Genomic DNA, 15701 nt, shown 5'->3' on the forward strand with positions numbered 1-15701 from the left:
TGTCCCGGTTGATGTGTCCATACTTTCTCTGTTCCACATACTTTGTAGGGCGGTTTTGGAATCAGCGAATATGCGAATCAGCGAATCACCGTCCGAAGCACATACATAAGGCCTCCGTAATTCCACAAAGGTCGGCGATATCGCTCGTTCAAGACAACGGAGCTTGGCGCGTTTGCTAGATCAGTTTATGTCCTAGTAAAGTGGGCCGGTAACATAGACGGTGTCTTGAAAACTCGGCCCATACCGCAGACCGTGTAGCTCGGGGTCGCATGAGTCAAGTGCGTCACGTGGGTTCGCAGAAAATGAACAGTTTTGTTTCATTTTTTTTGGACCGCTTCACTAATTCCTTAGTTTACATAGATTTACATGTGTGTTCTGGTTCGGCACATATTTTTTTTTCTCCTTCTGGTGGTGAATCGTCTGCGGAAAAGAAAGAAGAGGCCAGATGCGGAACGCGCCAGGTAACGTGGCAGAAGAAGACAAAGAAGAAGCATCGCTCTCTGCCAGTCATGGATCCCACGACGGATGCCTCTACGAAATTGAAGAAATCCCGCTTCCGGCGCCGTCGTTCGTCCAAAGTATCTGCCACCTCTCCGGTGGCGGACTCTGAGGGAATGGCCGAAGAGTCGACCCGCCAGACTGTAAACCTCAGCCGTACGAAAAAATCGAAGGCAAAGCGTCGTTCCCGCAATCTTCTCTCGTCGCCGGACATCGCACAGAGCCCGAGTTCGGAAGAAGGTAAGTGAAATACGGCTTTAAAAGCTTCGAGACTCTTCGCTTTTGAGCGGACACGAAATCTGATCGCGCCATCCGAGAGGCAGACGCGTTTTCTCGTACGTGACAGAATGTAAGGCGTCTAAATAGCTGCAGCAATGATCCAGTGTCGGTGCTTAGGGCGAATAATAATTATACTAAAATATAAAAAAAGTAAAAGAAGCTAAGGGGAAATTAAAGAAGCGCAAAATACTTGTGACATCGCCACCGTGGTGACAGCTCAGCATAAGGATCCAACAAAGAAGCGCGCGCTCAGCGGGTGACGCAGCAGCCCGGAGGCGCAGTTGAAAAGCGGTATAACCACCTTCATTCTAACAAAACAGCTCAGTTTTAGTACTCCAGGTCATGTCAACATCAGCTTACAGAAATGGGCAATAAAGACACCTTTTTCTGGATACCGAAGCATTAGGTTGATGTAAACTACGATGCTATAATACCCATTCCCCTAAAAAAATTGCCTTCACACAAGCACTTCTCGACGCTTTTGGCGCTAACAATATGTTTGCACAATATCGGAGTTTAGAGAATGTTTGTTCACTTTAACAGTGCTTCAGCAGCTTTATTATTATTGCGATAGCAATTATATGGACACTCCAAGCGGATTTCCGCCGTCGGCGTCGCCGTCGTTGTCGCCGTCGCCATGAGGTTTCGTGTAAGAGCAACGGCGATTAAATCGTCGGCGCGCGCCGTATGCTGTATGTGCGAGTGAAAGCGCGTGAAGGACGCGCGCTTTCACGGGGAGTGAACGCACGACGGAGAGCAAACGCGACTTCTGTCGCGCGAAAGGCCGTGGGGACACGGGAGGGAGGGGAGGGGATGCCTTTCGGGTGAAACTGCGACAATTTTATTCATCACATGGCAGTAGCGCACCCAGGATCTCTGCCAGGGGGGGGGGTTGACAGGTTGCCAATACCATCTAATTAGCACTAATTTCAATGTCTTCACGGAAAATTGGCAAAAAATGCGCTTTCTGCGAGTGTGCAGATGATTGCGCGTCTTGCATCTTAGTTACAGTACTCAAATGCGCAAGGGAAGAATAGGGGTTAAACAAAACGGGGGGTTAAGTCGGCCTCAGGGGGGGGGGGGGGGGTTACAACCCCCGAAACCCCCCCTCCCGTCGGTGCGCCACTGTCACATGGGCAGTATAGCTGCAGAAAGAAGCAAAATGGGCTCCTTCACGGCATGTCGTGCATACATGATTAATATGCCACCAATATGAGTCTCGACCATCGCGAAACCGTGACGAGCAATATAGCTCGTGCCGTTGCGTCTGAATTTTCACGGTATAGCTCAGAGCGCTTTTATAAACTGAACGCCAAGCTCGAAGTACTTGTCTTTTCACTGTTGCACATGATATTCTTGCAACACTAACTCCAGACCTCGGCCAAGCAGGTGCAAAGGGACTCTTTTAACTAGCTACGTCTCCATAAACAAAATAACGACGGGTCTGGCAGGCTTGTCGGAGCGAAATGCGATCGTTGGGTTCATGTAATAGCCGACGGGTCGGGCCAAATGAGCGCCGAAGTGGGTTACGCAAACCCGCTTGCAAGGGTTGAGTTGACTTGGCAAACCGGAAATTAGCACTAGCAAAGGATATATGAAGATTTCCGCGATAAATGTAATAAAGGCCGTATACTCGACTAGTTAACTGTGCCGGAATGCACTTCTGCATTACGTGACGTCCAGCAAAAGGCTTCGCTAGGGTAACCGGCAGTTTGTACTAAAATATACTAATAATACTGGCTTATACACTCAACGAGCATTTAAAATTATATGCCTAATATATATAATCAATGCAGGTCCTGGGACCATGAAAAGGCCCCCATAATTTTCTAGTGGTAACTTCTTGAATACTTGGTGTGCTCTCCTCTCCAGGAGTAAATAATTTTATCAGTGGTAGCCGTGCGTGAGTTTGCGAAGCAATTCGCAGAACTTTCTGGTGTGCATTTTAGATAAGATTGCATTGGCGCTGCCGTTTTACAGCTGCCACATCGAACGAGTTGGCTTCCGGACCGTCGTCACCGCTACTGGAGTCGAAGCCTGGGTTCAAAAATGAACCCGGCGAGCGTCAGCCGTCGTCCTTTGCCGACAAGATCAAATCATCGCTGCCAGACCCGACTGCGGCTAGCACCTCTGCGTCGCCACTGGCCGCGAAGTTGGAGACGACTCTGGCGCCACCTGGCAGAGACTCTACGGTAGGTCCGACGGGCTCAACGCGCGGATCCACGACTACGAAAACTTCGAAGGGTGCTTCCGCGGTTGGTTGCCGACCACCCAGCACCTCAGATGTCCAGACCGCACTACCAGGAACCTGGGGGAAGCCGGGAACTGGAGCGATGAGCACTGCATCGCAGAGGTTTGAAGTGCCAGAAAAAGCGGCAGAGCCACAGCGAGCCCGCGAAGCAGGTATATAGCTACCTACCCATTTGCCTTGTAGTAAGTAGCAAGTGGGAATGTAGGAAGAAAATGATTAAAAAGAAATTCTGGGGTTTTACGCGCTAAAATAGTGATCCGATTATGCGGCACGCCGCAGTGAGGGTGGGGTGTAAAGGCGACAGCCTTTTCGAAAGAAAGAGCAGGCTTCGTCGTCGGGAACAAACAACCCTTGATACAAAGAGACAATACCTAAGCTCGTCTTCAAGGTTTCTTTTAAAGGGACACTAAAGGTAAATAAAAAGTCAAGCTAGAGTGATAGAGTAATGCTCTAGAATGTGTACGTCGTCAATATAATCTCGAATAGAGCTTTAGTAATCGAGAAATTGAGATAAATGCAGGACACGATAAGTGACTACTCAGGGACATTCAGGTATTTAGCCGATGTCGAAGGTACTCCTCCAAAAAATTATGTCACGTACTCAACCACTCGGATTAATCAATTTCGTTGGATTAAAAGACAGAATAAAATGCTACTTGACTACTTCTATTAAATTCTTGGAAAAAAAAAGCCGGCAGATCCCACGCCCGGTGGGAATCGATGTTATGCGAAGCAGTGTGCGGGGAGCCTACCAAATTAACGAAACGACCATGAGAGCACCAAGAATTAGGCGGCCCTTTCATGACCTACATGACACGCATGTCACGACATTCATGTCATGAGTCTTCAGGAGTCCCTTTAGCTACACCTAAGAGACCTTAGGGCGAAAGCCTTACTCATACTCGTGACTATGACTTCTACCAACATCCTATCGTGTTTACTTCATTTAGTACCTACGTCCGAACCAATTTCAGTGTTTTTCAGTGTTAATAATTTTTTCGCTGAGTCATTGACGTTTTCTTCTGAGTCATGCTCATGACTATGACTTCTACCATCATCCTTTAGTGTTTCCTTCACTTGTACCGACGTCCGAACGAATTCCAGTGGTTTTTGAGTGCAATTTTTTTTTGCTGAGTCATGCTCATGACTATGATTGCTATCATCGTCCTTTAGTGTTGCCTTCACTTAGTGGCCACGTCCGAACCCATTCCAGTGGTTTTTGAGTGTTAATCTTTTTTCGCTGAGTCATTGTCATTTTTGCTGAGTCATGCTCATGACTATGGTTTCTACCATCATCCTTCAGTTTTTCCTTCAATTAGTGCCCACGTCCGAACCCATTCCAGTAATGTTTGAGTGTTAATCCTTTTTCGCCGAGTCATTGTCATGACCTACATGACACGCATGTTATGACATTTATGTCATGACCTATCACTTATGTTCGCATACACTCCTGTCATAATAAATCAATTTTGGTACCTACCAAGTTAACGAAACGACCATGAGAGCACCATGGCGTAGGCGGCTGTTTCATGACCTACATGGCACGCATGTAATGACATGAACGTCATGACATATCATTTGTGTTCGTCATATACTCTTGTCAGAGTATGCCAATTTTGGTACATCACAGGTTAACGAAACGACCATGAGAGCACAAAGTTGTAGGCGGCTAGATAGATGGATGGATAGATAGATAGATAGATAGATAGATAGATAGATAGATAGATAGATAGATAGATAGATAGATAGATAGATACGGTCAAAGTAGCAATATTTCGCCAAGAAATGCTTCGCATTTAAAACATTTTGGTGCTACCCTTGATAACGAGATTGGTGGTGTAAAGGTTTCGTTTTCACTCGACTCTGACCGCGCGCTTTCGAGTTTCAGTAGTTCTGTTATCGCGTAGTGCTGCGCTGGTGTTACTGGCTCGCTAAAGTCGCACTTCAAATTGCAAGCAGCAGAGAATGCCCCGTCCATGTGATATCGCGGGATGCCCGAACGGTCCGCGTGACGGCACGTCCAGACGGTGACCAGATTCATCGCCCGACGTCGCACTGCTGGAGTCCTTGCTGCTTTCGCGCCCCGAAAAGCCGGTGTCGAGGCCGCCGTCGTAGTACGCAACGGCGCCGGCAGCGCGAGCCCTCAGCAGCATGTGACGTTCATCGGAGCTTAAGTCGCTGAAATCGAGCCCAGCATCGCGAGCCAATGTGCCGTTGTCAGCGTCGTCAAGAAGGTCCATTGCGACGAGCGTCGAAGATCATCATGAGCCGCTATTCTGGACATTCCGCCATTTTCTTCGAGACGTGACGTAGACGCGACGCTTACAAAATGGCGCTGATGGCCCCGATTTGGTTTCGTCACGTGACGCAAATTTGACGTTTCGCCTAAGAAACTGTAATCTAGGCATTGAACAGCTTTCTTGATAAAGCAAAACAGTTTTCCTCCCCAGTAAAAATAAAGCAGCTAGCTCAAACCGTACGATTATTCCCTCAAAATCGTTTCTAGCTTCCGTCGTCTGCATGCGCACAGGCTGTCGTCCGCTTCATTAGCTAGGATGCGTGTCCTCCGAAAACGGAATGAGTCCTTGTATGTTGGCGCCCACGCGCTTGCTTTCTACCTTGATACAACATACGCGACCTACCAGTGATGATGAGCGCACGCTTTAGGCTGCGTTATCGCTATCTCGTGAAACGCAAGTGACTCAGCCCGACTCGTCTGGCTGAGAAGCGTCCGAATATCATCGATAGCGTTGCGCGCGCCAAAGGTATCCGCTCGCGCAACGCAAGCGCCGGCGCTGCCATCTCTTGTTCACTTCGCTGCTTACTCGCTCCGCGAGGCGCATTTCATTTTCCAGGGAAGCTGGGCCCTCGGACTGTGGCGCCGCCACACGGGAGAACGTGAACCATGGTGGCGCCTCGGATCTGTGACGCTTGAACGTATTCATATGGTTCGCATGAATGCAGGCCCCGTAGGCGTGCTTATGTGGCCTAGTGGTTTTCCTTCGTATCGCCATTTTCTTTTTTTTTCTTCTGTGTTCGGCGGTGCAGTCGGTTGTACCCAGGTGCCGTGGCGGAAGCCGCGGTGCTGGGCGCCGATGCGAAGAGGTGGTCGAAGCAGTGGTCGGCGAAGCGGTGGTCGAAATAAAAAAAGTTGTCGCAGTTTCACCTGAAAGGTGAAGCATCAATTGCGATAGCAAATTTGTAGAGAGCTATACGGAGTAATGATATTAGCTTTATCAGCTGTATAAACTTGGACATGCAGCAGCACCGGCAACACGCAGAACTGTTGTCGACGCCATCGGCGTTTTGCCCGCGTTCGCTCAAAATGCGTGCGGCGTTCGGTGACTGTTGCCGGAGCCTCTGATCATAGCCTCCTCGATACTCTGTGCCTGCCAAACGGCGCTCGATCGGCCGTCGCTTTCCCCTCTCCCTATTGGTCGTTTCCACCGAGAGATGGCGCCACCGACGTTGACTAGCTCATGACTCCTGCCGTGTGCCCGCGTCTCCGTCTCTCCGTTACCTCCAGCTGGGATCGCAAGTCGGGTGCATTGTTTTTGTCGGTTTTTCTCGTGCAGTACGGTCAAACCTCGCAACGTTGGTGCGGTCCACGCATTTTAAGCCTTCTTGGGTGATCGTGGACCTGAGCTTAACGCTGAGCGACCGGGATTGCTAGATGCTTTTGACGTGCGATCACGTTATTAAAAAAAAAAGAAAGAAAGAAAGAAAGAAAGAAAGAAAAAAAAAAACCTTCGAAGAGGCCACGCTCTTTCACAGACATCATGTGCGGGTTAAGCACCGTGAACTTCTTCACGTGGATACATATGTAACTTCGAGCAACGCATATATAGTGACAGAAGCGCCCTCGGGATTTTGTATGTCTGAACTGTTTGCATCTCGGGATTTTTTTTTTTTTGTATGTCTGAACTGTTTGCATCTCGGGATTTTGTATGTCTGAGCAGCATGCATCGTATAACAAAGCGTTTGCAATAAAACTATTTGCTCGCATATTGCCTATTCAAGGCATGTGGCGCTCTTTCTATAGGTCCTCAAATATTTGTTTCTATTTTTCCTGGTCGCCAAGGCACACGGACGTGGTAGAAAGTGCGAAGGTTTCTGGGTATAAATATTCACGTCGGCCACAACAGCTCACCTGATGCAAAAGAACTTGGGGAAAACTTGTCTGAAAGTCGTAAAAATCGTATGCTACTAAGGTGCGACGAGGCCCGAAAGACGGCTCACTATAAGAATGAAGGAAGAAGAAGAAGGACGGCTCACTATAGAGCAGCGTCGCAAGCAGTTTTTGACAAGATATAGCTGTAAGAACGCTTGAGACTTGCGTATTCTCTGCACTTTACTACGATAACTAAGAGCGTATTAACCACAATAAACAAACTCGGGCTTTTTTTTTTTTTTTTGCTACGTGCGACGCGCAATCCACTTTGACGCTGCAGTTGCTACAAGTGCGCTCGCACTTTCACAGACTGTATTCGAGACACTACCATGGTGCTCTACAGCGTTATAAACAAGGCTGTGGTCACCCAGTGGATCGTTGTTCCACCATCGCAGCAATTAAAACAGTCGGCGTCGCGCCCGCCGCGCAGACGGTAGGCGCGGTGGCACTCTACGTCGGTGGCGCCCTCAGCAAAATGAGCGGCGGCAGTTTGCAACTCTGCCGACGGCGCCTCCCTATTGTTCTCTCGGCGTCTTGACAGGCACAGAGTTTATCGAGGAGGCTATGCTCTGATATAAATAGGCACTTGGTGCCGCAGCTAAACGTCGCCTCCCTTCCCTCCCCCTTCCCCCCCTCCCCCACGGCCTCTCGCGCATCGGAAGAAGGCGCGTTTGCTCTACATATATGGTGATTGTAAAGGAGGAAAGAGACGCCTACTTCTCCAGCCCTTAAGGAAGCACGGCGCAGAACGCGCGTTTGTTCTCCGCCGTGCGTTCACTCCCCGTGAAAGAGCGCGTCTCTCGCGCCCTTTCACTCGCACATACAGCGTTCGGGCGCGCCACGATTTCATCTCCATTGACGTCATACGGAACCTCACGGCGACGGCGACGGCGACGCCGACGGCAGAAATCTGCTTTTGAGTGTCCATATAATTGCTATCGCAATAAAAATACTGCTCCAGTCAGGTAGACAGCTCCCTCCCTGATAGTGAGATTATATTTGGATCATCAAAACAGAGACGCGTTTATTTAGGAATAGCATCGTTCCCTTAACAGCAGCCACAGTTGTGCCTACACGTCAGGCAGGTGACCGTGGTCTGCATTTTCCTGTCCTTGGGCTATTCCTAAATAAACGCATCACTGTTTTGATGAACGACCGCCGCTTCGCGTCATCGCCCGGCACGGCGGCAACCGGGGCACAAAAAGATCCGAGGCGCCGCTGTGGTTCACGCTCTACCGTGCGGCGGCGCCACAGTCCGAGGGCCCGGCCAGCTGCCCTGGAAAATGAATTACGCCACCGCGAGAGGAAACTTCAAGGCGCCGCCTTGCGTACATTTATTTTTATGAATTAAAAAGTCGCCATCGTCATAGCCTTGATGACGCGCAAAGTCATTTTTATTGATTACAGTACAAATGTAGTAGTGAGAATTAAGTGCAAAAAGTCGCAGAAAGTTTGCTAGTTTCAACCAATATTATTTCAATATTATTTCAACTAAACCTGTCTTTCGATGGGGGCGAAATGCGAAAACACCGGTGTACTTAGATTTAGGTGCACGTTAAAGAACCTCAGGTGGTCCAAATTTCCGGAGTCCCCCACTACGGCGTGCCTCATAATCAGAACTGGTTTTGGCACGTAAAACCCCATAATTAAATTTTTTTAACCTGTCTTTAATGAAAATGATGGTTCGAAACACAAATGACAACACCACCCAAGAGCAATGCAAATGTGATGAGCACGCGTTGTGCACAAAAGATTGTCATAATGACGTTTACGAAACTGCCCTTCCTGTGACGCTCCTCAAGGAATATTCTTTCTGCCAATCAACAAGCTGATATGCCGGCTATCTTGGAAAGCCACCACTGCAGTGCCTAGAATATAAGTATATTCTAGGCACTGTACCACCACATATTCGCAAAATTGCAGATGCATTGCACGGGCTTCTGCACGCTACCGTCCAATTTCTTTTTAAAGTGCTAAAGTCGCAATATAAGTGCCAAGGACCACAAAAAAGTATTAGTCAATGAAGTTTGCAGCCCCACGTCATGTTTCGTCATTCTGATGAAAACGCAAAATTAAACTGCCGTTTCCCGGCAGAAATTTTAAAAGATCTGACCTCTGGACAGCCAATGAGAGAGTAAAGATGGCGGATAATGGCGGCCGTGCAACCGCCATGCGTGTCGAGAATAGCACTTTATGTTTACAATTCGGCGCACGCTTTTCCTTCCGCTTTCGCACTGCCGTCTGCTCTGTCATGCGTCAGCGTTTTCCGCAAAAAAGCCGTAGCGCCGTCTGCGGGCGGCGTTTTACTCACCGGCGGCACAACGTCACCATGAGACCATGACGTCACCACTCCTTGCTCGGGAGGGCGGGTGATTTACGGTACGCGGATGAGCGGTACGCGGACGCTTCAAACGCAATTTTCTCATAAAAGAAGTCTTTTCTTGGCACGAAATAACCGTTTCAATGTTTGTGGGATCGTATTTTAACATTCCACGTTGACTTAATATTTGCTTTAAGTGTCCCTTTAAGTGCGAAGCACTTCCCGGGCTGTCGGTGGTATCCGTAGCGTGTCTATATTACGCTCAAAAACTAGTTCTCAAAACATGATCAAAATAAGTGCAGAATTGATCAAAACCGGTTCAAAATAAACGAACATGATTCAGAATAACGTAGAAGACAGGAATAATCAAGCATTAATCAAATTAATTAGCAGAAACTTGTCAAAAAAGTTGTCGCAGTTTCACCTGAAAGGTGAAGCATCAATTGCGATAGCAAATTTGAAGACAGCTGTACGGAGTAATGATAGCAGCTTTATCAGCTGTATAAACTTGGACATGCAGCAGCACCGGCAACACGCAGAACTGTTGTCGACGCCGTCGGCGTTTTGCCCGCGTTCGCTCAAAATGCTTGCGGCGTTGGTGACTGTTGCCGGAGCCTCTGTTATAAATAGGCACTTGGTGCCGCAGCTAAACGTCGCCTCCCTTCCCTCCCCCTCCCCCCCACGGCCTTTCGTGCGTCGGAAGAAGGCACGTTTGCTCTACATATATGGTGATTGTAGAGGAGGAAAGAGACGCCTACTTCTGCAGCCCTTAAGGGAGCACAGAGTTTGTGGAACTGAACGGAATCTCCGCCCATCGCTAAGCGCTCGTCCCTAGCAGGCCATCGCCTCCATCACCAGCCTCCTCCATGATCGGATGAGACTCTTGCTGCTTCTTCTTCTCTTCCCTTCCTTTCAACATCTTTATCTCCTTTATCCCCTTCCCCTGACGCTGCGCCGTGCTCCCTATTGGGCAGCAGAAATAAGCGTCACTTTCTTCTTCAATAAAATCACTACTACAGAGCAGAACGCGCGTTTGTTCTCCGCCGTGCGTTCACTCCCCGTGAAAGCGCGCGTCCCTCGCGTCCTTTCACTCGCACATACAGCGTTCGGCCAACCTTTCCCTTTCCCTCAAGAACCACTTACCGGTGCGACGCGACGATTTCATCTCCATTGACGTCATACGGAACCTCACGGCGACGGCGACGGCGACGGCGACGCCGACGGCAGAAATCTGCTTTTGAGTGTCCATATAATTGCTATCGCAATAAAACGTTTCCGAAACGCCAGACTGGTACCAGCGCAGCGCAAGAGAGGTCGCCACCACCTCACATGAGTTCGATTGTTTCGCACTTCTCCAGGATTCACGTTAGTGGAGTTGCATTAGCGCTGGATTTGAACTACACAAGTTCGAATTTGACCAGAATTTGAGGTACATTAAGCGCTGGATTTGAGCAGGATTTGAGCTGGATTGGAATTGCATTTGATTTGGTGCGCAGAATGATCTTGAAGTCGTTCTGAGGTAGCGGCGGCACGTCTATCGGGGCGAGCTCTGCGCGTTCGATGCGGACGCGTCGCGCGTCGCTCGATCGATTTTTCTTCTTTTCTTTTCTCCCGTGTCTATGCACCGCATTCCGTGTGCCACGCGCACTCCCTTGAACCTCTTTCTCGTCGGCGTCTATGCTCGGCACGTGTAGGAGACGACGCTACCACTATACTTGAAACAGCCGTTTCAACACTCCCGGCGCGAGATGTGCTAGGGCCGCATTTCTAGAGGCTACAAACGCTGCACTGGTCACAAGACTACCTGGCCGTTCGACAATCTCAAGCGACAGGCACGAACCACCCCATCATCACAAGGAAAAGCCTCCATTACTTTTCCCAGCTTCCAGCCAACTCTTGGCATAGTTTCATCTTGTATAATAACTATACGTCATTTGTCTTTATTTGCGTTGGAGCCATAAAGGGTCTATTATGGGCGTTTCTGAGCAAAATAAGATACTCTTTATACCACTGCTTCTACAAGCTTTCTTGAATTTTTTGCCATTGAATCCACGTTTCAAGCAGCTCAGCATGTGTCGTGGGTTCTACCTCAAATGTTTTTAAATTTTACAAGGACAGTGACCCTCCGATCGTTCAAGAAATGAGCGGGAGTTTACACTTCTGGTTCATCCGGTGATCCAGTGTATCATTGGTTCATCCGGTGTATCCGGTGTATCATTTTAATTGCATCAATTTCCACAAGAGTGCCGTCAAACTGACTCGGCAGTGCAAGTTTAACCATCCTTCGTTGTGCACTGCAGCTGGGACTTTGATGGCCAAAGACGAGTATGCATAAGTCTACTTCATGTATGACTTCGAGCTTCAGTTTTCGCGATAGTTCTTGGCTAAGAAAAGTACGTTGGCTGCCGCTATCAAGAATGCCTCGTACATAGCAGCAAAGATTGCGGCCCGTCATACATGCTGTGAATGTCTGAAGTAGAATAGTAGCGTCAACTCCACAACGGTTCTTGCTGTCTATACTTGCATAGCATCCATCGACGCACTGCTGAGAGACTGCTTCGGTTAAGGAATAACCACCTGCGATCTGTTCTTAAAACATAGATGACGCATGTCTGCCGGCGCAGTGGGTGCAACTAATCTTGCGGCGGCAATGCTGGGCTCGATGTCCCTTCGTAGTGCATCGGAAACAGCTGTCGCTTGCCATGAGCAGACGCCTTTTCTCGTTGTGGTCCGAGGCGGAGTAGCACTCTGACGTTGCATGATGCTTCGCGCAAAAGACGCACTTTCCAATGGCACTGTTCTTAAGCACTGCTGCCGATGAAGCTGGTGTCTTTCGGCGACCGAATCGGGGCATCCGGTAATGTCTGCTGGAGACCTCTAGTGGACCGTGTGCTGTTCTCTCCCTGCAGTCAACCTCGACACGAAAATACTGCAGCAGATCTTCGAGGTCTTCCTCCACTGTTGGCCTTAGATTCCGATGGTTATTTGCCTTAAAGGGCTCCTAAACCACACAGTGGTCGAAATTTAATTGTTGTGTTGCAGTTATGCACGAGTCTACAACGAACACATAGCCGCGAGAATTTTTCGAAATGGTGGCGTAATAGCGGAATTACACGCGTTTGATTGTCGAAACACGGCCCTCACTCGTTTCGCTCTTTCCTTTGCTACTCTCCTCGTCGGCTGGTCTCTCCTCCTCGCCGAGTGATCCTCCAAATGTCACATGATATACGTCATCGCCAACGTGCTTCTCAATACACTGTCCACTTCCGGTTAAGGCACGTCCAGGCTAGCGGCAAATACACCAACGGCGAACCAGCCCCCAGTGCCGTAGAACGTCTGCCGCGCGAGAGGTGTCCAAAGTACACGGCATTTCGGCCGGCGCACCGCCCACCGCACGACCGACAGGCCAATCGACTAACGCAAAGCTGCGTGCCTCCGCCACCGGCGACGCAAACATCGGCTGCAGCTTCTGATTCAAACAAAATAATTTCCCCTAGATAAAGTGATGCGTAAATTGTAAATATTATGAAAAAAGTTGTCGCAGTTTCACCTGAAAGGCGAAGCATCAATTGCGATAGCAAATTTGTAGAGAGCTATACGGAGTAATGATAGCTTTATCAGCTGTATAAACTTGGACATGCAGCAGCACCGGCAACACGCCGAACTGTTGTCGACGCTTTCGGCGTTTTGCCCGCGTTCGCACAAAATGCGTGCGGCGTTGGTGATTGTAAAGGAGGAAAGAGACGCCTACTTCTGCAGCCCTTAAGGGAGCACGGCGCAGAACGCGTGTTTGTTCTCCGCCGTGGGTTCACTCCCCGTGAAAGCGTGCGTCCCTCGCGCCCTTTCACTCGCACATACAGCGTTCGGCGGCGCGCGGCGACGATTTCATCTCCATTGACGTCATACGGAACCTCACGGCGATGGCGACGCCGACGGCAGAAATCTGCTTTGGAGTGTCCATATAATTGCTATCGCAATAAAACGATTTTTATCAAACCTGAAACACGAACGAAAGCTCCGATACTTGTCGAGCCCAGCTGCAGTGCACGGCTACCGACGGCAGAAGACCGGCTAATATGTGCTCGCATCGCAGCCATATAAGAAGAGAATAAGCGTATTCTCTTCTTTGCGTACAATTATTGCGAAGAGCGACAACGGTAAGAAAACATTACGGCTTGTGAGCGTCGGCGATTCATTCCGAAGCGTCGTTCGCTTTAGCTTAAGTGAACCGGAGAAGGCCTAGCGACGATATCGGCGCCGTCGAGCGGTCGGCGGCGTTGGCGGTGAGGCTACCGCACAAATGGGTCGTGATCTCATCTTCTCTACGGCAAGGAAATCTCGCCGTTCGCCAGGAAAACCACCGTCGAACGGCCGCCCGCGAATGTCAAACAGCATGCGGCGAGTTACCGTACCGGTAACGTGGACGGGCCGACTCAGCGCTTCTCGGCTACCCGCTGTTGCTGCGGTTCCGGCCCGTGTTTATGCGACGCGTGCCGCTATAGACGCTGCCTTGCGCGCACGTCTAGAAAAGCCAACACTGTCGTGTCTCTGTTCGCGCAGCTAATCTGACCGCTAAGCACGACTGTGTTCGAACGTGACTGGTTTGGCACTTGCATTGCGGGCTGTAATTACCGATTCGCAAGGGCGGACAAGCGAGCAACACGACGAAGAAGAGTAGGAAGCGCGCGTACCTGCTAGCAGACAAACCGGAAGTCCTAGGTACTTGTTCGACCAATGGGCATCGTCACCGCCGTTGACATTACCAGATGCACCCTGCTGACATCGTTACGACCGCTGGGGATACCGGAAAGGCCAGGAGAGGAGGACGGCATTGTTTTTTTTTAATTTTGTGGCGCACCTGCGGCGCGTAGCGCTGCAGCGTTTGGCATCGTTGATCGTGACGGCATTCTGAACTCGATGCGCGTGTTTATTTGAAATGGCCAAAAATATCTGAGGTGGTTAGGGGCCCTTTAAGGCTTCTGTGTCTATGGTAACTTACCACGACATCTTGAGGGATGGCTTTCATTAACACTTCACCGACCATAGCTGCATATGATGATGCAGGAATTCCGAGACCTCTCAGTCCTCTCATAACGAAAAAAAAAAAAAAACTTTTCGCCTATGCTTTTCTGTGATTCATAACTCCGAGGCTTCTTAGGATTCTGTCAGACTAGTTATTACTTTTTGAAGGCGGAACAGTCACCCTGTCGCGTGACTGACCTGTAGGAAATCGTACATGTTCCACAATCCCGTGACATGGGTCGAAGAGCTCACCGGAGTGAGGGTACGCTGGTTCACAAGGTACTTTGCCTCGGTGATCTCGGCGTTCCCGAAACGTTCTTTGAGAATCTCAATGACACCCGTGTAACTGTTCTCGGTAGTAAGGATCCCTGCGATAGCCTTGGCTGCCAGGCCGTCCAGAAGAGAGCGGAGATATTGGAACTTGTCGATTTCACTGAGGCGGGAGTTCTTATGGACGTTGTGGCGGAACTGGCCCCAAAACGGCTGCCACTTCATCGTCGATCCATCGAACCTCAGCCGGTCCAGTTTGGGCAGTCTTGGTCCAAGTGGGTCAGTGGCACTCACTTGGGGTCTTCGCCAGAAGGCATCCCACTGGTAGGTTGTATTGGCGGCGGCTCTACACGAACACCTGTACCGGTGGCGGGAGGATTCATCATCGTCATCGTCATCATCTTCAACCTATATTTATGTCCCCTGCAGGACGAAGGCCTCTCCAGGAGATCTCCAATTACCCCTGTCTTGCTCTAGCTGATTCCAACTTGCGCGTGCAAATTGCCTAACTTCATCACCCCATCTATAGTTTTCTGCCGTCCTCGACTGCACTTCCCTTGTCTTGGTCGGAGGATTAGACAGCTCCAAAATATGGTGTCGCAGCAGTCCCAGGACACCTGCGACCTGCTTTTCATAGTCCAGTGAGGAATCGAAGTCAGCTGCGACCTCATCGTCGGACATCTCAGCAGGAAGCTTACCGCTGATCTTCGTGAGCTCATTCGAGCTCTTCTCGAGACGCTGAAGGATAGTCCGGAGCAATGCATGGTTTAACTCGTTGTATTCATTGAGGTCGCTGACCTCTTTTACAAGTCGCGTCTGCTTGAACTTTTCGAGCTGCCTGCATGCTCTTCAAGCGCTCCATGGCCCATCCAAGTCGAAGTCCTTCTCCC

The 15701-nt window shown here is 49.7% G+C and overlaps 1 protein-coding gene across 1 annotated transcript in view; it reads left to right on the forward strand.

Moving 5' to 3' along the window:
- Positions 1-509: 509 nt before the first annotated feature.
- The window catches only part of LOC125943526 (endothelin-converting enzyme 2-like), a 33355-nt gene continuing 18163 nt past the window's right edge, over positions 510-15701 (forward strand). The window contains exons 1-2 of the mRNA XM_049662884.1: positions 510-738; positions 2758-3180. Coding sequence (XP_049518841.1) covers positions 510-738; positions 2758-3180 — 652 coding nt within the window. The remainder of the gene's footprint in view (positions 739-2757; positions 3181-15701) is intronic.

Source organism: Dermacentor silvarum, chromosome 2 (genome assembly GCF_013339745.2).
Source record: "Dermacentor silvarum isolate Dsil-2018 chromosome 2, BIME_Dsil_1.4, whole genome shotgun sequence".
Lineage (NCBI taxonomy): Eukaryota > Metazoa > Arthropoda > Arachnida > Ixodida > Ixodidae > Dermacentor > Dermacentor silvarum.